The sequence below is a fragment of the Haliaeetus leucocephalus genome, unplaced genomic scaffold (genome assembly GCF_000737465.1).
Source record: "Haliaeetus leucocephalus isolate CR32 unplaced genomic scaffold, Haliaeetus_leucocephalus-4.0 Scaffold192, whole genome shotgun sequence".
NCBI lineage: Eukaryota > Metazoa > Chordata > Aves > Accipitriformes > Accipitridae > Haliaeetus > Haliaeetus leucocephalus.
This window is the reverse complement of record NW_010972628.1, coordinates 604,606-631,404: the sequence shown is the minus strand read 5'-3', so window position 1 is coordinate 631,404 and position 26,799 is coordinate 604,606. Positions and strand designations below refer to the sequence as shown.

General features: G+C 40.7%; 2 protein-coding genes across 6 annotated transcripts in view; one reads left to right on the top strand and one right to left on the bottom strand.

The window, feature by feature from the left end:
• The window catches only part of GNE (glucosamine (UDP-N-acetyl)-2-epimerase/N-acetylmannosamine kinase), a 34,083-nt gene extending 27,570 nt beyond the window's left edge, over nt 1-6,513 (top strand). For both annotated transcript variants that reach the window (XM_010565463.1, XM_010565465.1), the window contains exons 9-12: nt 995-1,216; nt 2,206-2,388; nt 3,054-3,170; nt 3,888-6,513. In XM_010565463.1, the coding sequence (XP_010563765.1) occupies nt 995-1,216; nt 2,206-2,388; nt 3,054-3,170; nt 3,888-4,123 (758 nt within the window). In that variant the 3' untranslated portion in view covers nt 4,124-6,513. The remainder of the gene's footprint in view (nt 1-994; nt 1,217-2,205; nt 2,389-3,053; nt 3,171-3,887) is intronic.
• A 4,664-nt stretch (nt 6,514-11,177) lies between these two features.
• CLTA (clathrin, light chain A) lies at nt 11,178-26,791 on the bottom strand. 4 transcript variants are annotated; one of them, XM_010565466.1, is made up of 7 exons: nt 26,565-26,791; nt 19,215-19,252; nt 17,210-17,327; nt 16,122-16,233; nt 14,648-14,701; nt 13,364-13,399; nt 11,888-12,332 (listed from the first exon to the last, which is right to left on the bottom strand). In XM_010565466.1, the coding sequence occupies exons 1-7, from the start codon at nt 26,773-26,775 to the stop codon at nt 12,161-12,163; spliced, it is 741 nt and encodes a 246-aa protein (XP_010563768.1). In that variant the 5' UTR covers nt 26,776-26,791; the 3' UTR covers nt 11,888-12,160. The 4 variants fall into 4 exon arrangements, with proteins under 4 accessions (XP_010563771.1, XP_010563768.1, XP_010563769.1 ...); XM_010565467.1 differs by lacking the exon at nt 13,364-13,399 and having other exon boundaries at nt 11,895-12,332; XM_010565469.1 differs by lacking the exons at nt 11,888-12,332; nt 13,364-13,399; nt 14,648-14,701 and adding an exon at nt 11,178-11,368.
• Nucleotides 26,792-26,799: the final 8 nt, after the last annotated feature.

Sequence of the window (26,799 nt, the reverse complement as noted above, 5' to 3'; positions counted from 1 at the left end):
GCAACTAAGTATTAAATCAGGTTTTGTTATAATAAACATTTGGTTATTAAAATCCTAGGGAGACCTTCAGAGATTGACATTGGGAATGTCATTTCCATTAGATACATGCTGACAGGTTCTCAGATGATTTGGTCTTTACAAAGTGAGATTTTTTGCGGGTCTTACAGCTTTAATGTTCAAATTCAGCTGCTTGTCTTGTAGCTTTTGTGGCTGCTTTCTATTATAATGGTAACCCTAGGACTCTTTTTTTTTTTTTTTTTTCTGAATGTCTTTAGACAAGTGACAATTACATACTCTCTGTACAACAGTAATAGATAAAATGTTCAAATTTTGTTGTCTACAGCTAAATACCTCCATAATAGAGTGGCCTACTTTTCAAAGGTCCTGACAGAGTCCATCAACTTTGGAAGCCTCTCCAGCTAGAGGAAACTGGTTTGGCTAATAGTGCCTATTATTAGCCATTATTCTGTTCAGCAGACAAATCTCTGAACGGAGTCTTGATTTTTCTGGAAAATAGTGTATTTTTAAGTAGAAATCACTACTCAAAGTTCAGTGATTATTTTTAGTCATTCTAAATCTTGAGAGTTACAGAAAATTTCAGGACACTTCTACTGTTCCAGGGTTTGAACAATTTATTTTGTACAGTTTGCTATTGTATGTCTTTCCTAGATGACTAAAAAGAAACACAAGTATTAACTGATTTGCTGCAATCTTGCCTGAAGTAGAAACATTAACTCTCTAACACTAACCATTACCCATCTAGTTAGTCTTAAGATACTGGGTGCGTTGTGATTAGAGCAATTGAGTTCTATGAATTATTGTTACATGTCAGAAATTGCACTGCCAGTAATACTAAGAAATTGTTACTTTCACGCTCTGCTTCAAAGCCTAGTATTAGAAATAAAAATACTTGTCATTGCAAAGATAAAAATAGATCTTAAAGTATTACACAGACTTAGTTTTGATTTTTCTCTCCTGTATTTCTGGGACTTAGGTATTTCCACAGGTGGACGGGTAAATCCCCGAGAAGGAATTGTGCTTCACTCTACAAAACTCATTCAGGAGTGGAGCTCTGTGGATCTCAGAACTCCAATATCTGATGCTCTGCACCTGCCAGTCTGGGTGGACAATGATGGAAACTGTGCTGCACTAGCAGAGAGGAAATTTGGTCATGGAAAAGGAATAGAAAATTTTGTAACACTCATTACTGGTACAGGTGGGTATATTATAGTTCAATGAAACCCAAACTCAAAATACCAGCACCATCAGTCAGAAGTTCAGCTGATCTTGAAAGCATAAACACCACCACTGTGCTTGGAAAACCCTAATATATTAGGTTCTTAAACCAAAAATCCTTTTGCCACTCTATTTGTTTCTTTTAGGGTGCTTTTTAATTTATTCAGGCAAATGAAACGTTTTGCATAGTATAAGCTTCTTGATAAAAGAAGTTCTGCTGATACAGATATGCAGGCAAACCATTTTTTCAAAATAAGGAAAATCTGAGCAACTTTAGCTGGAATAATTTTGCTTTTTTCAGCTTTATAGCTTAATTCTCTTCCAGCTGCAGAAATACAAGTCAGATCAGGATATATATCTAGAAGATAAGCAACTGACTATGAGACGTGATGCTTATTACATCTCAAATGCAAATGTGGGGTAATTTTTCTTATTTGTTATGTATATAGTCCTTTAGAATGGTGGCAGTAATAACTCCACCCAGGGTTTGGGAAGGGGCAGCAGAGGATTGCAGATTTAAGTGTCCTGGCTCTTTAGCACACAGGTTTAGCCATCTAAATACAGCATTAAAATATCTCCTCTGAAATGTAAAATTTTAAGGCCTCTTGAAAGGTTAGTTTTGTGCATAAAGAGCATGACTCAGGAGCTTAAAAGATCTGTCATAGTAGTTCAGTACCATCTGTAGGCTTTTTAAGAAAGGAGAAGCATTACATACCGTTTTGATACATGAATGAATAGGAGGGAGCAATGAACTTGCTTATTAGGTGTGTTGAATAGAGAAGAGTTCTTCAATAACCAGTAATTTTTGGTTTCCAGTACAGAAGACCACTGATGCACATATTTTTCTTGTCTGTATTAGAATAAGCAAATGTCAATGTGCTGCAGAATTGGGGCCTCTAAAAACTGTATTTTATGTTTGGTTTTGTTTTGGGGGGGCGTTTAATCATAGAAGTTTTCATATCTTTGCAGGAATTGGAGGTGGAATCATTCATCAACACGAATTGATCCATGGCAGTTCTTTCTGTGCTGCTGAGCTTGGGCATATTGTTGTATCTTTAGATGGACCAGAATGCCTGTGTGGTAGCCAAGGATGTATAGAAGCATATGCCTCTGGAATAGCATTACAGAGAGAAGCTAAGAAACTGCATGATGGTATCTATGTACTTTATTTTTGAAAACACGATTACTAAATTGCAGTATAAAAAGAAATTTGCAAAAATTATATTAAGAAAAGACCTGCCATCTTTTTCTAGGAGGAGACAAGAACAGGTGTGCAGGCAGCTAGATGGGATTCCTGTGTATGGCCAACCCAGGAGCTGCCACAACCTGCATAGTACAATTCTTTTTCAGTGATGGCAATGCCCAGGCAAGCCACATGTGGAACTACTGGTCTCAAAATGACTGGAAACATGTAGTACAGTTTACTCTCTCCTTAAAAAGTGTGCTGTAAGGTAATCTGATGGGCATTCTGTGAAGTTTGGTTTCACAGTGTTTGTCTTTCAGCAATAATTTCTCAGTCTCAGATAAGTTTGAGAACACATATTTTATTTTATTAACTTTTGGGGCTGAAAGACTAGTGAATTACCATACTGTAACTGTTTGAGTTTGATGCCCTGCCTCTACAGTTCACTGAATAATATGGATATGACCACTTTGGCTAAACTGAGGGTTGGACAGATTGCTCAGGTTTCAGGCTTCAGTATGAAAATAAAAGAGATGTAAAGATCTTAACTAACTGCCTGTTTGTCACCCTCCATTTCTTGACTTACGCCATCACCGTGTTTTTCTCTTGGCTTTCTTTCCTCCTCTTCAAACAGAGGATCGGCTTTTAGTAGAAGGAATGTCAATGAAGAAGGAGGAGGTTGTTAGCGCTGCACATCTCATTCAAGCAGCTAAACTTGGGAACACAAAAGCAGACAGCATTCTCAGAACAGGTGAGAACATAGCCCAAAAGGTGGAACCTTCCCGTGATTTTATTTTCGGGTATACAGAAATCGTAATGCACTGTAACACTACAAACACAACTCTACATGTTGAGGACCTCTCTATGTAAAAATTATTAATGGTAATGAAATGTTAAATATAAATGTTGGAGGAAGTGTGTATTAAAAGTCTCTGTTCCAATAAATGAGAGGAGGAAAAGCTTCTGCAAAGATCAGCTTAAAAACAGTGAGGTCTCGACATTCTCATATTGGAAAATTTGGGGACATTTCTCTGTAGGCAAGTGAATGGCTAGTCTGAGCAAGCAAAGGCAACTTACCTATTACTTTACATGGGATATTTTACTGTTTTACTAGCTTTAAATACAGTCCTCTTCCTTGTACATAGCTGATAGCACTAAGATGGTAAAGTAATGCTTTCCTATTTTCTCTTAGCTTACAAGTGTGGTAATGCATTGCTTTGTCTTTCACAGCCATATCATTGGATGATGCATTATAGTGCAATAAAATTGCCCTTTTTGTCTTCTACTTTTGAAAGAAAAATTAATGGCAAACTCATATTGTCTGATAACGTAAACTCCAAACTGTCTCCCATATGGAATAGAATGCTTTTCTGACAGTGTCATTTGCTGCTAACAGACTTATTTCAACTACTGATGCCTGGACTGCTTTGAGTATTCTACTTAATTTCTTTTTACTTTATCTTTTCAGCTGGGACAGCATTAGGCCTTGGAGTTGTGAACATTCTGCACACCATGAACCCCTCTCTTGTTATCCTTTCTGGAGTTCTAGCTAGCCACTATGTTAATGCTGTCAAAGATGTCATAAATCGACAGGCTCTTTCCTCTGTTAAAACTGTGGATGTGGTGGTCTCAAATCTAGCAGATCCTGCTCTTCTTGGAGCTGCTAGCCTGGTACTGGATTATACTACACGTAGAATATACTAGGTACCTGGAAGAATTATAGAAAAGGACTATTCAAATTCCTAATGGGTGGAGGAAATACTTTGCCTCAAATTTTCCTTTTATGAGAGCAGCTGTTTAATCAGAATAGTGTTCTGAATAGTTAGTGACTACTTCAGCATTTCCTAATTGAGGTATTATCTTTTTGTACTTTCCCCTAAATTTCATCTGACTTCATAGGAACTAATGTGCAATTCTGTTGTGTTTAATCACCTCTGTTGGTAAGTCCATATGTTGTTTTAAGTGTGGCTGAATTATTTATGAGCATATCTTGATGTATGGTAGGGAATATGTGTATGGTGTGTCAAATTATAGCTAACACTTGGGGATCTGTATCTCATTTTGCATCTCTGTGAAATGAGAAGTCTATAATGTGACCAGCTTTTCAGTTTCCAGGCTTCTACCCGCAAAGTAAATATGATGTAATCACCAGGTAGTAATTTCAGTGGGTGGAAATGAGGGAAGTTGCTTCTACAATAAAAAGGCTGCATCTAGAAATTGTGGTTTGTGAAGGACTTGGTGGAGGCAGTTATTTATTACATCACCTTTAGAGAGCAGAGTCCCATGTTTTAGAAGCTTTGCATATGAAGGAGAAAGACTGTGGTCTAGTGAGCTTAGAGCCTGCAGAGGAGTCCAAACAAACTGACAAGTGTAGCAGTGAGCATCTTTGTCTTCTGGCTATGGCCAACAGTAAATTACTTGAATTTTATTGTTTGGGGTTTTCTCAAGGGACTTCATCTGCCAGATTAGCAGAGGGGACTGTTTATTCTTTGGTAGTCAGATGTGGCACATCTGATCATAAAGACTCTTACCTTTGAAGAAAACTTTTCCACTGCAGAGTGAGATAATGCATCTCCTCAGCAGTTTTGGTAGCTGCAGGTACATTGTTCTTGTCCTGCATTCACCATCAGCTCGCAGGATGAAAAGTCAAATCTGAGCCTCATCCTCACCTTCAAGACATTCAGAAGCCTGGGAGCAAAGTATGTCACATACCAATGAAGTTTTGCCTAGGTAAACCATGATTTATGTTTCTTTAACTAGTACTTCTTGATATATAGCTCTGTCTTTTTATCCAGCTGCTTTTTAGCATACTTCCAAGATACTGCAGTAATAACTATTTGACACAAGGAAAAATGGGAAAAACAAACAGACCCACCTAACTGATCAGCTATCTCAGAAAGAAGATACCTGTGGAAGAACAGTCACAAGACCATCCTCTGTCCTGCTTTTAATGGCCTATTTTGACATCTAACTAACTCGGCCATTGATAATATTTGCAGAAGCCCAGTAAAGTACTAGTACAGGGGAACAAAAGGGGCTATTTCCACACTCAACCTTTTCCAACCAAAATGAAATGGCCTTCTGCAATCACTGCCCTCTGCTGTACAATAATCTTGGACTGAATAGCTGTTAGTATAGTGAACCACACTACTGGCTAATTCTGGGCTATAATCTACACAAGTTGCCTTCACGTCATCCTCTCTTCTGCATGGAATGCTTACTGAGAACTCGCATCTTCATAGCAAATTTTACAAACACCACCAGATCTCCTTCTTGATGTCTCCAGCCTCTATACCATAGTTTTTCTCAGAATCAGCAAATACTAAATCTTAACCATTTGCAAAGTTGTAGTGGGCTTTATGTCACCAGGGGTTCTTAGTTCCTTTTCCCATGTGTCTGCTTCCTTGGTGATTCCCACTAACTTTAGCAGTAGCTTCATGAGCAGGTCAAGGAGAAATGGACTTTGTTTTATGGTGATAGTAGCTCAGGTCAGGAGCAACAGTATTGAGGTTCTAACAGAGAGCAGCCCTGTCATTTGATCTTTCCATCCCATAGCATCACAGGGAATGCCTGACTAAAAGTGAGACCAGGCTTTTGCTTTCCAGACCTCCTGAAGCTCTATATTTTTGATATCATCTCAGACGCCAGATACATTTTTCCCTAGCAGCTGAAAGGAGGGTACAGACATAGAAAAAACATGAAGACTAAAACAAATTTGAAAAGTTTTACTCTAATGCTTAACATCTAGTCTTGTTAAGAAAATGGTTCTTCAGATGCTTTTGAAAATGTTTTTTTTCTGTCAACCAGACAAGAACCTGCTGCATATGTGCAAATGGTGCCGAAGTCCTTGCAGTTTTCCGAGAAGTTTGTGGGCTTATAAAATCAGAAAGAATAAAAAGCATATTTAATAGCATAATAGTGATTTTGTTTGTTTTTCCTTCCTCCCCTGTTCAGAAACCTCCCTTGCAGTTCAGGCATTTCATTGCAGACCAGAGGTTTTATAGATACTAGCTCCCAATTGTATCCAGTCCGAGGGGAGCAAACATCAGATATTCACAGAATATCTGCAGTACTGTGCTATCTCGTTACTTGATGCTGGCCCTATGTCCTTTAGAGCAGCCCATACCATGAAAGTGAGGGGAAACCAGCTTCACTGGATATTTATAATGGTTATAAATCCATTACTGGGAGGGAAGAAAGGGAGTAAAAACACACACCAACAGCTGAACTCTTTCCCCAGCTATTATCAGCATCAACTAATACTATCTGTTGTAGGAGGAGGTTTGGTTTTGCAGTGGGCCTGGTAAGTGCATGCAGCATCATAACTGCTGAAGCCTTAGCCAGAATGGCACTGTCCATCCCTCTAAGCAGAACTGCATATCACACTCAAGAGCTTGGGCAGGAGGAGACCACTCATGCACATGCATGTGTATAATCAATCAGCATTGCATGAGCAAGCACCAGCAGTACTTAAACAGCAGAGTACCAAAAGGTTGGAAAGTGACTTAAAACTGGAGTTCTTAGTGCTGTAGCTTATAATTCACATAACCAATGTAAGACCTCTGCCAGTCCCTATATCGTATTGCTCCTCATCCTTGCATCTGGTGGAAAAAGCCTGCTCTGCCTAAGCTTAGGAACCCAACCAGCCAGGACTTGGGACTGTGAGGAGGCCAGCTGAGTTTTGCTAGCTATCTTTTTACAGATCATTGCTGATGCTTTGCAAGCCACATAGCTAATCAGTACAGCATCAAGGTTTGGAATTTCTTTTTGATCTTCTGAGCAGCAAGTTTAGTTATTCACTATTTTGAGTCTTTGATCTGCCATCCAGACGCTCAGAATTAAAAAATGCCTCAGGCCTTCTGGTGGTCTTGAAGCACTGTCCTTCCTCCATTTAAGTGTATCAAAATCATCAGAAACTTGGACATACCACCAATGGAAGCAATGTCAAGTTTGTATCACAGAAACACATCTCAGACAAGAAGGTGCAGACAGAGTTTATAATTTGATCTCCATCAGTGAAATCTGATCACTGTGTCCCTTTCAAATGGTGTAGAGAGTTTACAGGCATTAGGGTAAAACACCTGGACTGTACAGCCCTTGGACTATTCCAGATAATTGTGTTTGATAAACCATTTTCCAAAGGCACATTAGAACTAGTGCTTTGGCAGCTGAAGTATAGGTGCTAAAGCCATGTATTTAGTACAGTTGTTTTAGTCTGGCACAAAGCTATGTTTGTTTGCTTAAGCTGAAGGCAGATGCTTTGCACTGTGGGCATATAATATATTTTAGTAACAACTGAAAATGCCTGTGAGATTCTGAAGAAGACAGAGACAGCCAAATTTTTCTTAAGCCTTAAGTTTGCACATACAGTTGTAGCACTTCTCAGTTGGTTCATTTGCTAAGTTCACACAAAACAAGATCAAAGATCAAACCATATACTTTGCTGCAGTGCCCAAACCACCTACTGCTTGTACATTGCAATTTGGTATAAAATCAGACAACTGCTTTTTCAGATTGAGCAAAGCAATGAGAAGACAAGTAATACAGCTTCTGTCATAACTGAGGGAAGCTTTTGGGTTCACAGCTGTCCTTCTAACCTCACTCAGACATCGATTATATCCTTAACAAATCACAAATTACCATTAGGCTGTTACTGCTAGCCGAAAAAAGCTTTGCATGCTTGAAAGCACACATTTTTCTCCATTAGTCTAAAAAGAGAACACACCTCCACACCACTTTTGCCTTGCTTGTACTATTAGACTACCATTGCTGTAACTCTGTGTCTGCAGGTGTTCCAAATACTTCCAGCTTTTTTTGCATGAAGCACATTACACAGAAATTCTAAATGCAAATACAGTGCCAAATTTGTGCTTAATTAAAGTGTATGAAGACAGCATTGAAAGAGAAATTTTGAAGAAATATCCTGATTTTTTTCCAAAGGTTCCGTTATTTTTAATTTCAATTTCACAACCATGTGATAAGTATGGATACAGCACTTTTTAAAAAGCTAGTAGGATTTTACCTTATCCATACCTCATGTCTTAGGCCAGGTAAATTTCCTACACATGGTAACCAGCTGCAACCAGTAAACAGCCAGGTGAAGCAAAAGATTAAATGTGTGCTTGTGACTGTAGCCAAAGGCATTGCAACACTGTAATCACACATAATTGTCAGTGAAACTTGCATTACTGATGCAAGACTAATTAAACACTCCCGAGTTCAACAGTGTTGAGTAGCCCACCCTTTGTGGGACCAGAACATACCACATGGACCATCCCCTACAAAGTCAGACCACAAAGGCCTGGGTTGTCAGTAACCTTGTAACATCTGAGGATCTTGCAGATACCCTGCAGCCCCAGGCACACCATGACCCAGTGCCACAGCATGCTGCTGCAGCACAACAGTTCTGCAGAGGAACAAGCTTGCCCACATGACAGTTTCTGCTGGAGGAATTCTTTCCTGGCAAAGATGACACCCATCTTGTCCATTCTAAAACACAAGCCAGTAAACTATATCCTTCCATCTTTACCAGCTGCTCAGAAAAAAATAAATCAGCAAGAAACAAGCAAGCCATAGCATGTTGGTTTATGGCTACTTAAAACTGTTATCCACATTCCTCAGGCTTAGAGGATGAAGGTGCAACACTGTCATTTTCTAACGAACCCATGATCTTCTCTCCACCCCCCTTCTCAACAAACACTATTATTATTTCAGACTGGCTGGGTGCTGGCTGCCACCTGATCACAAGCTAAACAAAGCAAGTTCTATACCAGGATGTATTCAGCAGGAGTCTGCAGCTTCTCTCAATGCTGCATGAGATCTTTGTGCATATGCATCTGGAGTTTTGTTCGAAGGATAAGAAGTGTCCAGGTTTTTTTCCAGATTCCACTAACTCAGTTTTCTGCATCAGCTACATGTTATGGAGATAAGCAGCATCAGTGGGAAGTTAAGGCCAGTAAACAGGAATGAGTATGCTCAACTAGGCCAGAAGCAGAGAATTGTCACATGAAGTCACAAAACTGACAGATGCTGACTCTGAAGGAAGCAAGTCAGTGTTCAGAAGCACAGACAAGGGCTCTAACTGGCCCAGATAAAGCTGAGGATTCTTTTGCTCAGTGCCACAAGGTCTAAGTATCTAAAATAATTCTCAGACACAAAGTCTGAGCACTAGTGAGGCCACACCTGGAGTGCTGGGTTCAGTTCTGGGCTCCCCAGTACAAGAGAGACATGGACATGCTGGAGAGAGTCCAACAAAGGGCCACAAAGATCATTAAGCAACTAGAGCATCTCTTGTATGAGGACAGGCTGGCAGAGCTGGGATTGTTCAGCCTTGAACTATCAATGTATATAGAAGGGAGGGTGCAAAGAAGATAGAGCCAGGCTCTTTTAAGTGGTGCCCAGTGACAGGACCAGAGGCAGTGGGCACAAACTGAAACACAGGAGGTTCCTCCTGAACATCAGGAAACACTTCTTAACCATGAGGGTGACTGAGCACTGGCACTGGTTGCCCAAAGAGATGGTAGTCTCTCTCCTTGGAGATATTCAAAAGCTGACTGGATGTGGTCCTGGAAAACCAGCTCTAGATGGCCCTGCTTGAGCAGGGGTGATTGGACCAGATGGCCTCCAGAGGTCCGTTCCGACCTCAGCCTTTCTGTCATTCTGCAACAGCACTGATACAGGAGGTAGGAGGGAGCCAGTGAGCTAGCATGCTTGAATATAAAATTAAGGCAGAAGACAGAATCTACAAAATCTCAGCACAAGATCTAGGAGGTAACCAAAACCCAAAGAGCTGCTTAAGTGTTCCAGCTAGATGGTATACACAAGAGAACTGCAGACACATGGTTAGCACCTGCAAACCCAGCTTATAAAACACTGCTTTAACTTCTGTAACATTGCTTTCATCTTGAATTTGAGAGTCTTTGCCCATTTTCTTGGATTCAGCTCAAAACCATGCCCTTAGCACAGATAAAATGTCCTATGAGATAGGACAGTGTCTTGATTAATCAGTTCCATAACTCAGTGTGCAGGAACCCCTCTAATCTGATCTTTCAAATTCCAGTAAATTGAAATTAACATTTTAAACATTGTGTATTTAATGCAGTGGAGTTTTGTTTATTGAATTACCAAACCATTTTAGAAGCCTTTGTTTGCAGAGCTTTGGGATGACTAGAAGAAAGGAAGTTTCCAGTCAAGGTGCATGCATAATTGGGCAAGGCTACCATTGAGTATCACTATTCTATGGACTTGCTTTGTGCTTCAGTCCTATTAAACTCACCTGTGGTATCCCTGTGCAGTTCAGAAAATATTTTCCTGCTTTAATCTTCCATGGAATTAAGCTTCCAGACCTGTAGTCTACTTTCATTTTCATCACCACTTATCAGTAGCTTGTGAATACACTTGCAAACATGGGAATAGCTCCAGTCACTACAGACAACAGTAAAGTACACCTTAACTATTGAAGCCCAACTGGCAACCATTTGTTCAATATCTTATTCACCAATGGGACACAGCTGCTAGTAAGACAGTTGCTGTGCAACAACTCCATGAGCATTAGTAAGTTTTAATCTGCATCTGCAGCCCTCTTCAAGCTGCTTGGACTAACCTTCCGGCTTGTACACAAAAGGTATTAAAGCAATTCTGCTACACACTAGTTAAGCCACTGTATCTTTGATATAATGGTAAAATAATGTATGAGACTGAACAGACTATTCTTACAAGACAGACACTTAAGGTAAGTCTTACCAAAGCAAGGCTAGAATACAGCCCCTGTGAATGCTGGGTGAGATTAGAGAGCCAAGGAGGCAGCAGAACAGAGATTTTCTGGATCAGTTTGTTTCAAATTCAACCACCTTGGCAGACAGAGCTCCAACCCAGTAGATGAGCAGCAGTAAAAGCAAGTCTTCCCTTCTTTCCAAATCTCCAGTCCACCACACTGGTGGAAGAAAGCATCTGCAAGACTTAGTAAGGACAAGGATGCAGATCAAACACACCCAAAAAGCCTCTGCACAACAGGACTTTGCATATGAAGCCAGTGTTGACTACATGGCAAATAGAATATGCAGTAGAATATCAAAGGCTTTAACTACTCAGTGCCCTGTAATGTATTTCTAGCCTAAGATCTGCAGCTGGAGTGACAGCAGAAAACCAGAGAACTGCTTACCTTCAGAAGGCAGTGTCCTCAGTTCCACTGGAAGTGAGGTAAGCTCCTTAAGCCTGCTGCTCCAGTTTCCTAGAGCTTCTATCTTGTATGATAAATTGGATAGGGAAGCAGTTTTTAAACTAAAGGTCTCAAGAGCTTATAGAGACAAACAGGACAGCCTCTCAAGAGACCAGGAACATTGCTGGCTGGTCAGTCACTAGCAAGGTGAAATCATTAGTAATTAAGAGAAATGCTTGCTCACACTGAATTCAAACACCCCTTGTCAAAAGGGAGAAGGAGACTTTCTTAATTAATCCAAAGTCAACACATTTTTCTGTTTAACAGATCTTTAATATCAGTAATGTGGGAAGTGACATCTCAGTGCACAATAGCACAGAGACTACAGTTTTGGAGGTTCTCCCATTTCAGACACAGAAAGGAAACATGAGGAAGAACATGCAATCAAACAATGATCAGCTCTAGATACATCATGAGGTTTGGTCCAAAAAAAACATTGAAACAATTAATCCAATTACTGCAAACATAGCTTCTCTGAGTAAGGTTAAGATGTTGCATTTGTAGTGTTTCCATTGCGCTCTCCTTCAGCGAACCAGAGGAGCCTGCTTGAGTGAGATGAGAACTGAACGCATGCGGGACACATCTTTTGCCTGCTTACTAGACTTGGGATTAAAGTCACAGAGCTGAGCCACACGTTCCCACTCAGTGCCTGGAAAAATGTCTTCTGCATCATTCACAAAGGCTTCTTCAGCTGCCCTAAAAGCAATGCAATGCACCTTGCGTTAATGCCCAACATATAAGGCACTTCTTCCCTCTTACAGGATGCAGTTTCTTTCAGCATGTTTCATAAATGTGACTTGACAGCTGCTTGTGAACATTATGGCTACTTAAGCTCCCACTGCCCCAACCCTGGAGATGAAAGTAGGTTGCAGTAGTATGCTATGCACAAGCAGTGTAGAGGATTGCTGTGTAAAATGTTGGAATACAGGTGTTTGGTTTTAAGAACAGCTATTGAGTCTTTGCCTAAGGAGTCACCACACAAACTTCCAGGAAGTCAAATACTCCTACATAGGCATTTTATTTATGGAGAAATGCCCAAGTCTTAACTAGCCTCTGCCACTTCATGGCTTCTGTTGGACACTTGCCAACTGGAAATTTACAACTCCCTGCAAGCATGTCTTAAAACAGATTCCATTTGAGGATTTAAATCAGCCCAAAGGCCTACAGGCCATCATAAAACTATCTGCTGATGATTCCCAATGCAGTAGTGAAGCAGCATGAATCAAAAGGAATTTAAGTCATTAATCACATGCTTGTGGGTGCTATAGGCTAAAGCATGTCTTGGCAGAGGAGATGACTTGTTTGAGGTCAGCTCACAGGATAAACACATTTCCCCTGCTCTCCCCTGAGGAGACTCTAAGGAGGCTTTGTATATGATGTACAGGTTAGTGCCAGTGGCTTCCCAGCTGTATCATTTTGGCATTGCTATGCTGCCAACAGCATTGCTTTAATAGAGGGATAACACTGCAGCATCTGGTTTACATGAACTGTGGGGCTTTGGGAGCTGCCTGAGTGCAAGAGCAGTAAGCATCAAGAGATCAAACCAAATCCATCTACTCCAACAAGCAGTACAGAAAAAGCAGTGAAGATGACTCTCCCATGAGGGTTCAGCACTGTTCACAGGGATGATAAGGTTACAGACACCACTGAAGACAAGGGTCACTACAACACTGCTACTTTATGTGACATGACGCTTTTAAGGGGCAGTGAAGATTTTTTTACTTAACTGTTCTAGGCTGTAGCAAGGATGATTTATGTTTGTGCTTAAAGGTGAAGAGAAGAAAAGAAACAAGGAGAGAAAGTTTAAGTCAGATACAGAAAATGAGAATGAGTTTAATGCAGATGATCAGCTGGCTGAGCATGCACTAGTAGCTTAGCCTACATTCAGGAAAACAGGCTGCCAATTTCATTCTGCAGCACTTAAACTGCACATTTGCATTGGATATATGAAAATAAGGGGTTTATCTGAAAAAATAATCTATCAAAATCAACTCCAAAAGACTTCAGAAAAGTCAACCACCACCTGTAAATCCATCATTTCACAAGTCTTTGTTTACATCCATCTACAGTTAGGTAAAATTCCACACTGGACCTTCAACATTAATGCACTCAAAGCCACGCCATGGCTCACCAATACACCTTCTAAAGGTGTCACCTCAGAATATGACATGGCCACACTCAATTCAAGACTACAAATTAAGGAAAGAAATTAAGATACAAGAACAAGCCAATGAACACTGCAATCCTTCCACCCCACAGAACCTAGCATACTCTTTGGGGCTTGAAAGTCATGGCTATATTCTCATTGATCTATTAGGCTGGCAAAATGTCTACACAGAGCTGCTCCTAAATGTTCCCCCAGCAGCTAATGCTGATTTTCCAATACCACCCTCTTGTACTTTTCATCTGTTCTCTAACAGCATCCTACTTCTATATGCACACACCTCTTCTACCCTGTTTTATAGCAGGTGATTGCCTTCTACCTTCCTTGGCTTGTGGAGCTTTATGTGCAAGCATTGCTTGAATATTTTTCTGATTATGTAGGCAAATGAGCACCAATCAGGAGCTCAATGCATACTACAGAGAATGCAGAGTTAGACTTTGTGCTTCTCTGTAGAAGTGACTAGGACTAAATACAGCACCCATTTGAGACTGCAGACGCTAACCCACATACCCAGCAAAGCATCTTGCTAAGCAGTGTTCACTGGCCTGAAAACAACTGTAAACCCTTACACCTAAAGGCTACTGAAGTCATTACCAAAATTCTAGTGCTATGTATACTACATGACTTAATCTGAAAGTGCTGGATGTTGTGCAGTGTATGGGATCCTTACAGGAAAACTGTACTTAATACTGCAGATCAGAGTCAGTCTAAAAAGTAAAAGCTATTCACTTTTATTAGCTTATACTGCCCTGAAATATTCAGAAGTTACCTTCAGGCATTCAGCACTATTTCTGATCCTCCATTACCTAGGTGACTAGCAAACAGAATTAGTAGTTAAGCAACATACACATAACCAATCACATCAGCGAAGGGTTGTTTGTAGAAAGCTTCATCTGCCACCCTAGGTAGCAAGTAGTCCAACAGGCAGGCAAGCAGGCAGGAGAAAAGAGATAAGGATGAGAAGTATGGAACACAGCTGAAGGCAGTTTTAACAAGCACATTAGCCTTGTATCACCTAGGCTTACTGTAACAGAAAAGCAGCTACCACATGGAATGTATCAATTAAGCCATTGCCTCAGAGGGGCAACACAAAAGCTCTGCTACATCCTAGAAGTTTGGACCAGCTAGTTTAGGACTGGATTCCCAGTGTTAGCATTAGGCTACTTCCAGTGGACAGAAACTACCATTAGGAGAGAGATCTCACCAGGCTGATGAGAATGCCAAACACTCCTTCTGCACAACAGTTGTTAAATGGACCCTGCTCCAGAATGCATACCCTGCACTCCAACACTGGCCACAATAAAAAGCTATGGGGTTTATAATGAGCTCTGGCCACCAACTAGAAGAGTGCCAATCCTGTTTCCCTTTCTTGGCCCAACCAAAAGACTGTACCTCAGTAAAGGCAGTGTCAAATCTGTAATTCTGTAGGAAGTATAGGCTCCTTTCTTCCTTTAGTAAGAAGTAGAGTCTACCTAGGACTCTACTTACTCAAGACGAACCTGCTGGCCGTTTTGATAAGAAAACTGGTGTTTCAAAAAAACAACTCATCTCAAAGTCTGTGGGTTCCCAAAGTATAAAGCAACCCTGACGATTACCTGGACAGAATTACACTGGCAACCCTAGGTCAGAAATAGAGATCCAAGTAGTATTAAGTCAGTACTATCACATTTACCTTTATGTAGCTTGTAGTCAAAATTCCAAAGGGAACCTCTAAGAAAGTGTAAGAGCTTACTAAACCAGCAGCCCAGTCATTAGTTTCTGCCCCAGGGCCCATAATTAGTCAATTCAAACCTAACATAGACACAAGTCATCATTTAGTTCTTCTCTAGCAGAACTGAGCCAGGTTATTTATCAAACACTTCCAAAAGCAGCAGCCAAAGTTTTTAAGATATCTAATGAAATAACTTTTAGCAAAGACTAACTAGAAGGCCACTTCCATGTGTTCCAAAGACAGCAAGTAAGATTGCTAGTCTCAAGGTAGGTAATTACAGTCACTGAAGACCTGTGCACTAGAAGCATGCAAACAAGTGGGTAGATTAAACTTTTTCTGGCCACATTCAAACTTTGTGTCTTAAGGAATCTTCAGCAATTCTGGTTCCTTATCTTAATGCTTTCTGTTGCTATTCTTGAACATTTAATCTAGATTCTAAAAAAACTTAAAAAGATAGTCTACCACTGGAGACCCATTTCTTAGTAGGAGAGGTTACTCTAATGATCTGAAGGACTAGTGCATTAGGACATACTAGAAGTATTCTAACCTCCCTCCCCCATTACTTTCATATCCAGTACCACAACTCTTCAGATGGTTGGAGAAACCTTACCTGTTGCTGGCTTTTGTTTTCTGGAGCTTTTCATCTTGCCTTGCATACCACTCCTCCAACTCCTTTATTGCTTTCTCCTTCCATTCTGCTTCCTGCTTCCGTGAGTTGGCATCTGAAGATTTAAGAATTGATCTGTCAGTTTGTTGCAGCTGGATCTTGCTAACATTTCAGCTGATGGCTCAGGGTGCACTCTAGTACAAGACAGTTGCTTATCTACTCAGATAAGGGTTAGGAGCTTTCCTGATTTAGGCCATGAGAACTCTTAAATATCATGAACATTCAGAGGATTAGCCAAACAGAATGCCTCTGCTGCAGAACTGGCACAGTCCACTTCAGTTTAGGGTAGGTATTTGTAGACTGATTCAGTAAGTCTGTTGGCCTGCAAACTGTTCAGAAACAGAAACAAGTCACCTTGCTATGCTAGTGCTAGAACAAAGCTCAGTAAAGCCTCTGTGCTTAGACAAAGTTAGCCTGGTACTCGACATGTATCTGCTGTAACTAGCCCAGAAGAGGAGCAACAGGCTCAGCTCTATCCAGATTCACATTGTACAGAAGATTCTGTCCTAACAGTTTCAAGCAAAGCCTCCTCCCTAATGTAAGTGGAAAGCATACCAGTTTGTAGGCTCTTAGAAGCTGTCCACAGGTAGGTATCACTGCATTTGACAACAGTATTTATTTTAGTTACTAGTACATTACTTAATTTAGCTATTAGATTAAGATCCATGTGACAGACAGCCTCAGCAATTACAAAATGAGCAAACTTTATCCTTTGAAAAAAGTGCTGATGGCCACAGTATTTATTCACTCTTTTCTACTGATAAAAGCTGTTCATTTTCTGTCAGCTTATTTGCAAGTAAAGAGCAGGCCACATGAATACTCTTAAGGTTCAGAAAGCCACTTGCTTGCCAATTCCTACACCAGTATTAAGTCTGCTTACTGGAAGACTCATCCAGACTTGCTGCTCAAACTCAAGAAGCATGTTAGATTCCCAAAAGCCAGAAGCCATGGTTGAGAATTCTGCTGCTTAAGAAGCTGCCACTAAGTTACTCACAAGAAAGAACACCACAGCAACAAACATCCCCCCTTACCAAGTTGCTCCAGACGCTCCTTTTGTTCCTCTCTCCACTTACGAATACTCTCTGGTTCTGACTGCAGTCGATCTGCTTGGGATATGGCAGCATAGGAGTCTATTGGACCATTACTCTCCTTAAAGGGAAGGAACAGTAATGTCATTTATACATGACAACTGAATATTTCAGATAACTGCCTACTAGCTACATAAAATTAGACTATTTGAACTGAGCACATAACACATTTCCACCATTAACATGAAAAACGTCTTGCCACAAACTATAGTAGGATTGAAGCAAATTAATTCAGGACTGAATTCATTAATTCAGCAATCAATGATCAAACACAAATTCAAGCTGACTGCGAAGTCAAACTGTGCCAGAGCTCTATGCCTGAAGAAGGCAGAAGACAATGCCTAGCACCTCACTATGCAGTTGTAGGCCTAGAGAACATCCAGTTAATTTCACCTTAATATTTGCTGTGAAAGTAATTTTATTTTTTTACCATTTCATGCACAGGAGTTTAAAACATTCTCTGTAACTTATTTGTCTACTTCAGAGACATTTGCAAACTGAACTGATATGAAAAGCCAATGTCCTTTAAAGATATTACAGAATTTAGATTGCTGTGTGCAGCTTAGAACACAAGGGGTATTTCAACATTTAAGCATCAAAACAGCGTGATTACTAGCATACTTTTTACTATACAATAGCTTAAAGACTTGCAATGAAAAAGGCTATGACAATACACCAGATTCGCAAAGCTAATGAATATTGTGCTATTTACCACAGAGGATACTCCAAGTCCAACAACTTTTATTGGTTCACCCTACTATTAAAAGACCTAAGAAATACCACTCCTGACAGTACCACATAGATTGCAGCTGACAACAGATTCAGCTGCATCTTGCCCCTCTTTGGACCTCCTGTAGCCCTCAATGAAGGAATAATGCAAAGAGAAGGAGCTAGGATGGTGCAACAGCACCAGGCTTCACATTCAATCGAACCCAAAATGAATTGGCCAATTGCAGGGCCAAACTAGTTACAAGTAGCTAAAACAAAAGTTATATATAGCCCATTCAGTCTATTCTTCCTTATTAAGATGAAGTTCTATCAACCAAAGCAGCTGGTCACTTAGAACTGCAAACAGAAAATCAAGATATTTCATCTACCTTCTGTTGTATAAGGAAGCAAAAAGGGCCAGTAAGACACCTTTTCTCATCAATCTCACAGCAATGGTGAGAATATAAAAATTTTAGCAGCAGTGAAAGCTGTTTGTGTCTCCACAAAGCTCAGTGTTCACTTAAAACTCTATGGAGAAGTAGCTCATATGCTGCCCTGTTCCCAAGCATTCATTTAATCAGGGCTATCCAGCCAAATATGATACCAGGCCATGACAATGCCTTAACCAAGCTGGTGTGAAATTCAGTTACAACACAGGGATTGCCTCATGCCTCATTCCTCTCTGACACTAATAAAGCAAGTATCTCCTCCTTCCTTCATTACCATGGCTGACTAACATGGTTTCATACTATGATCGAGCTATTTAGCCAGCAGCTTAATTTCATGCAACTTTATATCCCTAAGTGTATAATGTTTTCAGTCAGCACCTTGTAAGACGAATCCTGGTAAGACAACCAGGATGCAAGAATTATCCTTAAAGAATAAGTAATTCAGAAAACTTGGCTTTAAACTAGGTAGTCAGAGGATGCTTTCAGCTTATTAGCTAGTGGCAAGTCAACACTAAGTCATACAACAGAGCCTGTCAGTCTGCTTACAGTGGTTATGTCCTATTAAGTCATAATTCAAAATGGACTGCTGCTTTAAGCTGCCTCTAAGTTCAGAGGAGGGGCATATTAAGAGCATTAACAGCTTTATGAGATAAGCTACCAGAATAGAAGTTCCTCCTCAGAGGTGAGATAAAAGTACATTAGAGACAAGAAATGGGAAGTATTAGTCTAGATTAAGGTAAAGTTCTCAGAGTAGAACAGCACATTCTAAGTACGGAATATTTCTGTCTTACCTGATAGACATCTCCATTAACCACTCCATCAACAGCACCTGTAAAGAAGTGACTGTAGTTTAGCCATTTGAGAAAAGACAGAACAGCCAGATTTACTGATTTCCGTAAATTGTATGGAAAGCTTTACTAGAGTATCTAATGTGGAGTTATGCAAAGAGTGTTACTTGAACCCTGCAGGGTCACCTCCTTATGTCTGCACTTTACCGGATAGGCACAAGAAAGCAAGTGAGCCATTATTCTACAGAACCAGTAATATAAGTTCATTTCTTCATCTTGAGATCATGCTTCAGACTACACAAACAGCAGAGCTGATACTGCTGAGAAGCTGCCACAGACAGTGTTCTAAAGTTACTCCCACTTTCTCCTCCCTGTCTTAGAAGGTGACTACTCAACAACTGTACAGAATTTAAGCAGCATGACTCTCACAGTTTTAGTCTCTACCTGAAAGATTAACAATCCTGCAGCTAACACTTAGTAATTCTTATCCTAGTTTGGTTACCTCCTAATTCCTAATCAGCTCAAAAGATATAGCTAACATTCCTAGCAAAGTCACCTTTCTGCTACCTTCTGTGATGACATGTTTGATAGCTTCCCACTTCAGCTGCAGCCTTACTCCCACTGAAGTGACACTGGCAGTAGAGCCTCAGGAACAGGATCGTCTAGGAATCTTTGCCACAGAACCCTAAAATTTCACCTTATTAAAACACAGCCATAGGGAACATATGTCAGTTGCAAGACAAACATTTGAGTTTGTGAAACTATTTAAATCTCCAGACTATGCAAAACATACCAAGATTTTCCAGAACTTCTAAATCTCAGGAAGGCTTCTCTCTGGAACAGTGCTAAGTAACATCTGCCTGTGTGATATAACAAGTCATGTTACTACCTTTGTCTCACCCATAATGCCACCATGGATAAACTTATCACACAGAAGCGTTTCCACCATGTTAAAACGCTCTTCAATGAAAGAAGATACTGTACCAAAGTCACACAATAGTAAGCAGAAAATCAAGTTATTTTGCACCACCTTCTTAAATAAGATAGATAATTCACCTAAAACTAAGAGCACTGTGCTGCAGTATCCTCTATTTCTTCGTGGCTATGTATGCCCCAGTTTCACACGAGCAGTGTTAATGGCACACAGGAAGCTCTTCATACTCCTTTATCAGGGAACTAGGCAAGTATTAAGTCCGTATCACTGAGCTCTGAATAGCAATCATTAACTGTATTAGGTAAAGGACTGTAAAGTCATCAGTTCAAACATGGTAGTTAAGTTGGAAGATACTAGTCTCCAAGAACATAGTTACTAACTTCAGTAGGGGAAGACTCAAGTTAACGAAAACTAGCTTTCCAGTTATGAGAACCTCATCTTTTATAACTAGACTCCTATATCTGAAAGGTTGTAGCTACTTTGTTTAATTGCTACTCCTCTGCAAGTTACAGGAGCTAGAAAGAACTGGTTTGAGAGGCACGTAAAGCTAACAGCTTCTGTCTGCTTCACAGCAGCTACCCTGCACATCACTTAACATCAATCTGGATGCTCCCTCAGAGCACATTTGTAGACATCACTGCACATACACTGACTTGGGCAGTTACAGCTACAATTAACAGTTCTACTAAATAGGTTTATGAAGACTAAAGCCCACAAAGAAAACATGCCTACACTTCACTGTCCTTCAATTTAAGTCCATCTGCACCACAGACGCATGCTGCAGCTGTTCACCTTCTTTTGACAGGGCTGGAATTAAAGCGAAGCCAGGGACTATAACTCATATTGACATTAACAGCTTGAATAAGCCAGCTGCCCACTCTGTTTACCTTGGAAGAGCAGAGAGCAATTCACACATTCAGACAATCAAACTGCAGACATAAGTTTATTGCTAGAACACCCAAGAGAGGCTAGCCTTTAAATATATGTAGTTCTCACCTCGAGAAGGAAGGCAGTTGTTTCATGACAGAGACTCCTTGGGTAGCACTGACTCACCACCTAGGTGAGAGGGCTAGTAAGTCTTAAAGATTCTTCCAAGAACTGTGATAATATGATTAAGTTTTTTTGTTACACTAAAAAACATTCATTAAGGTCTTCACTACTCAGGCTGGTAGTCTGCTGAGGTAAAAGGAACACCACCATTGCTGAGGGCTGCAGCTGAGATAAAACAGATGTTTGTCTCAGGGCCGCTTTTATTCTGCATAGAAACAGCCACTAACTGGCACAGAGATAGGTGTTTCCAGAGGGCACCCACATCAGAAGCATTAAAGATGTTAAAACAAACTTCCCATCTGTTTTGAGCTCCCTGGAACTGTGTTTAAGATGCAGTCAGCATGCTGACTGAGCATATTGCAAGCAGAAAAGGAAATGGCACTGTACCAGTATGCTGTCGTATGGAAGGAAGTATGCTAACCAGAACAAGACCAATAGTCAAACATTCTTTGATTTCAGCTCTCCAGTCTCAGTGTTTGTGTAATTCAGTATGAAGTCTAGAAAAACTATCTGCTTGCCAGCCTTCATATCAGTAATCAATGCTAGCTGTGTATCAGATTTCTTTGTCCACAGAAACATGTAATTTAATGCCCAACTTCCCACAGAAAAAGCCTAAATACTGTTACTGCTATCTCTCATCATGTTTTTATTGGCCATGAACAATAAGAGCTCTCTACTGGCTTCAGAATCCATCCAATTCTATCACAGTATTGCACCTTGAAGGTCCTGAAGTTAACATTGCACACTTAGAACTATTCTAGTTAGTAATGATCCATATTCCTTGGTGTTTGCTTCTGAACTTAAGGTAAAGCTTTATTTCTAAGGATACTGTTAGAAAGAACACATCCAAACATCTACATTTCTGTAACACAACCTGACAATAAGTAATAACGAACTTCCACCCAGCAACCCATATAGTTTTCAGAGTCTGGAAGGGTTCGGAGAGGATAAGCCCTATCAGCTACCTTGCATTCACAGGAGAGAAATAACAGCCAAGCTTGGCAGAAACAGACAGCTAGAATCAGTGCCCTCCACATATACTACAGCTTACAAAAGAAAGGGCTGGGTAGCTTGAAGATAAATACAACAGTTTTGTCACTTCAGTCCTACAAGTCAACATATAGCTTCAGAGGCATATCACAATGATGATCAACTACTCTCAGGGCAACTACCTGCATTAATACTAGACTCAGTACTACTTGGCATAAAAGGAAGTTTGCTTAGCCTTGTTCACTAGCCTCTCTGAAAGTCTTACCTCAATGCAAAAGACAACAGCTATCAGAAGAGTCAGAGGGAGCTCCCTTTTTGGAGAGGTAGCTCTTCTAACACAAGTCCAACAGTTTAACACATGGATTAGTTTCTCCTCAGGTCTTCCTACCCAGCTATGCTTTGGAAAATATCCTCATGCAGGAGAAATGGAGAAATGAACTTCAATATGACCATTCATAAAAGTACTTTTATGACCTACTTTCAACATCTCTTTTAAACAATAAGTACTCTACTTCTTCATTGCTACTTTGAGTGAACCTGTAGCAATAGTTAAAACAACAGAAGAACATAACCAAGTTTAATATATTCTGGCATAAGGTTAAGTAACTTCATCACTCAAGGCCTAGTTTCCTATCCTTTTTCCCTTGGGCACAGATCATGCTTCCACTTCACCTATGTCTCATCCATAAGAGGATGAGAAAGAAGAAATCTCCTCCAAAGTTTTTGTTTAGATAGTTATCCAAGAAACTGCGGCAGAAATAGGTTTTCTAGCTATAACTCATTCTCACACCTGTGTGCAAAATAAAGGCAAGCAGGTCAGGAAAAGCGCTTTTCCTGTGTTTTAGTTCTAACCTGCTGTCATACCAAAACTCATTAGAATTCCCTTATTTTTAATATATTAAATAGGCTAGTACTAGAGCACATCTTCCTCTCTCTGCCATAACGCTGTGCCATAAAAGCTTCTGTAATTTCCCAATAGATATAGTATTCTCTTGTAAACAGAAAAATAGTTTTTTCTGCCATGAGCTTTATAATAATGCAATACCACCACAAGACAGCAAATACAAGTTAAACAGATACCATCCCTTTATTATACCTTTCTCAGTCCTACCTTATGGTGTTCTGAAGCCTCAAGATACTGATTGCATAGGAAAACCCAGAACCATAGCCATTCAAATGATTAAGAAAAAATATCAATAGTCACAAACAAGTTAACTCTTTTTGTCTGTGGTGCTAACTAGAGCAGACAGGAAGAAAACAATTCTTTCCTAAATAATTTTCAAGTGAGTTGATAATCAGTCCCTGAAAGGCTATTAAATGTGGTTTATGGACAAACTACCAAGCGCAGTTAAGTTTCTTAATTGCTAGAAAGGCTCCTGAGCCTCTTCAGAAGCTGGAGAAACTTCATTCATTCAAGTTCATATAAAAATGACAGAGCTTGAAACTGTGAAGGCAGTGTTTGAGACTAGACAGCCTACATTAAATCTGTGCATATTTCCATGATTGTTAACATTTAAAACTGCTTGTCTTTGAATGTAATTCTCCACAAGAAGCTACTTGACAAGCTGTCACAAGGTTTTTGTATTGACATAGAGGTTCTAGAAGCCACACACTTCAACCTGAATTCACTCTCTCCTGCTCAGAGGACATAGCAAGTCAACTGCTATAACCTGAAGACCTAGTACAGTCAGACTGGAGAGAATTGAAGAATTTGAGTGTGAACAAATGCAGGCATTGATTTATCACCAAAATCTCATAAAAGACCAAGTTACTAATAACTAGGCAACAGCACTGTATTACTTGATTTATACAGTCCCTCCTGTTTTCTGAGTGAGACACATGAGCTTGGCAACATTCTGCCGTTCCCCCCACACTCACCCAGTATCCACCATTACTACAATTAACAGAAATATACACTAATATCAGGTTTTTGATATTGATATTAACAGTTCATGGAGTTCACTACTGTCCATGTATTTGTCTAAACTTTTTTTTTTTAAGAGGCTGCAATTTAAAAACTGTTTGTTGTGTGAGACACCATGTTTCTCACAAATGTATTTCAGGAACTTGGTGACTCCTCCTCACAATATTTGAAGTTAAGATCCTCAAACTTCAGCTGAGAGCTACCTGAGTTATGACTTTTGGCCCAGTCTTTAGAAAGAAAACTTATCCAACAGACCTGTAAATAAGGAGTTCAAAAAGGTTACAGTTAAAAAAAGTAAATCCACAAATCCCTGATCACAATGCTTACAGATTTACATAAGACTTTGTATTATTTCAAGAATAAATTTGCATCCACCTATTTAACATAATTACATAATTAACATACTTACATAACAGTTCAGTGAACTAATATGGACTAGAGCTGTCTGCTATTTGTTAGGATACCAATGAGATAAGAAACCTCAAACACAAATGGAAACAGAAGTCATTAGATCATTTGTCATCATGCCTGAACCACTACATTTTGTACTGTTGCAGTCCGCACTTTTTAACAAGGAGGGAGCAAGTACAGGCTCCGACAGTCAACAAATGGATGTTCTGCTAAAAAATGGGACTACCAGAAGTCCACAAGCACAACCTGCTATGCCTATTTAACAGGCCAGAGAATAAATGCAATCCCAGTGCATACAAGCAAGGCAGAAGACATACAGATCACTTCGACTTCCCAGATCCTTAGATCATATTACCATATTCATTATTTTATGACCTTCCTTCTAGAGAAAATTCTCCAATAACAGTCTTGCATTCCATGATAAGTCAACTTACGTGTCTTGAGAAAAAAAACTCTTGAAAAGCAGCTGAAGAACTACTTTTACATATCAAACCAATCCAGAAGTATTTAACAAGTTGACTTTTTGACAAGGAATCACTCTGCAACAGCCACATTGCATGCATGTAGAGATGGTACAGATCTAGTTGGTTCTAGCACCTTGTGAGAAAGGCTGATGTCAGAACTTTCTCCAAAGAAATTAGTCCTCAAAGAACTACTTTAACGTTCCAGAGTCTGTTTGGAATGTAAAGACCATATAAGGCATAATGCTTGTCTGAGGCTTCAGAAAGTAAGAGGGGAAGTGTCCACTGTGTCTGTTTCTGCACTATACATAGAATATGGAAGTCAAGTTACATCTGATATCAAAACAGGATAGTGTTCTGATAACGATTATCCTCATTTCTAGTGCCTGAGCAAGTTACTCCCCTGCAAACACCGTTTTTACAGGAAGTATGTAGTCTGTATGTTTTGAACTTCAAGAATGAGCTGACTCTAAGGGCTGCACTACCACTAAATAAGCACGGGAAGCAGCAGGTCTCCATTACTCAGTTTATCTAGTTTGGCTTTATTCCAAGCGATACTATGATCCTGCACGCTCATACATAAGATATGCCAGTAATTTCAGAAATCAAGTTACATGGTGAAGACTTAATTCTAAAGATGTTCCAAGACTGAACCGGGGAGCAAAGTTATTCAACTTAGCCTGAAGAGTGGCATCTTCCTGAAGTGACAAAGGAATGTCACATGAGAGCAAATATGTTCCTATGGACCCAGTGACAAGCATAAGTAAAGTCTTCCAAGAGCATTGAAACTTCAGTTAAGTGCAGCACCATCCTACATTCACAACTCCTTTCCACTTAGACTTCCACTAAAAAACCTAAACTTTTTGTAATCAGAAGTGTTCATTCAGAGCTGCTTTAGCTACTGTTAGACTAACTGAAAACACACTAAACTCCAGTTCCCAACATACATAGCCACCCTCCTCTAAATCTAACGGGGTTCTGCAGTGCCAGTTTTCTCACATTCAGTACAAAGGTTACCAAGGAACAAAGGCTAGAGGCTTAGTAAAAGTAAACATTAGCTCAACTGCTAGCATACTTTAAGACTAGGATCGCTGCCGCTGAAGACAGAAACACAAGTGGCAGGACACAACCTACTGACTTATTCTGGTTTCAGTGGATCTTCATTTCAGGCTGGCTCCTGGATTAGAAAGGGATCAGTGTTACTCAGCAGTGTTCTCGACAGGCTACGCTTCAGCAAGCCTGGGCACCCAGGCGTCTTTAGGAGATATAAACACCACCCCATTTGAGGGAGCAGAGAGATAACTTACACGAGGCAGAACACACCCAGGACGACCAAGGCAGCATGCCTGCACGGCCCGGACCTGATCCCGGGACCATCCCCGGGCAGGCAGGCCCGGCTCACAGGCAGCATGTGCTCCGGACAGAAAGCCGAGGCGGGGGCCCCGCCGGCACCGCCACCTCCCGGTCACGGGGCCTCCGAGGGAGAAGGGAAGCTGCGAAGCCCCGCCAGGCCGAGACCGCTCTCCTCCCCGCCCCACCCGCCGGACGCCGCGCCTCCCCTCGCGGGGCCCCTCCGCGCGTACCCGAGTCGGGGCCCTCCGGAACCTGCAGCGCCGACGGCACCTCGCCGCTGTCCAGGATACTGTAGCCCTCGTCGTTCTCGATGCCCGCGATCTCGTTCTCCTGCTGCGCCAGGAAAGCGGCGGCAGGATCCTCCTCGGCGCCGTCCAGCGCCCCGTTATCGACGGCCGCCATCGGCTGCTGCTGACTACCGAAGAGCTCCAGGTCGGCCATAGGGACGGGAAGCGGCGGCGGCGG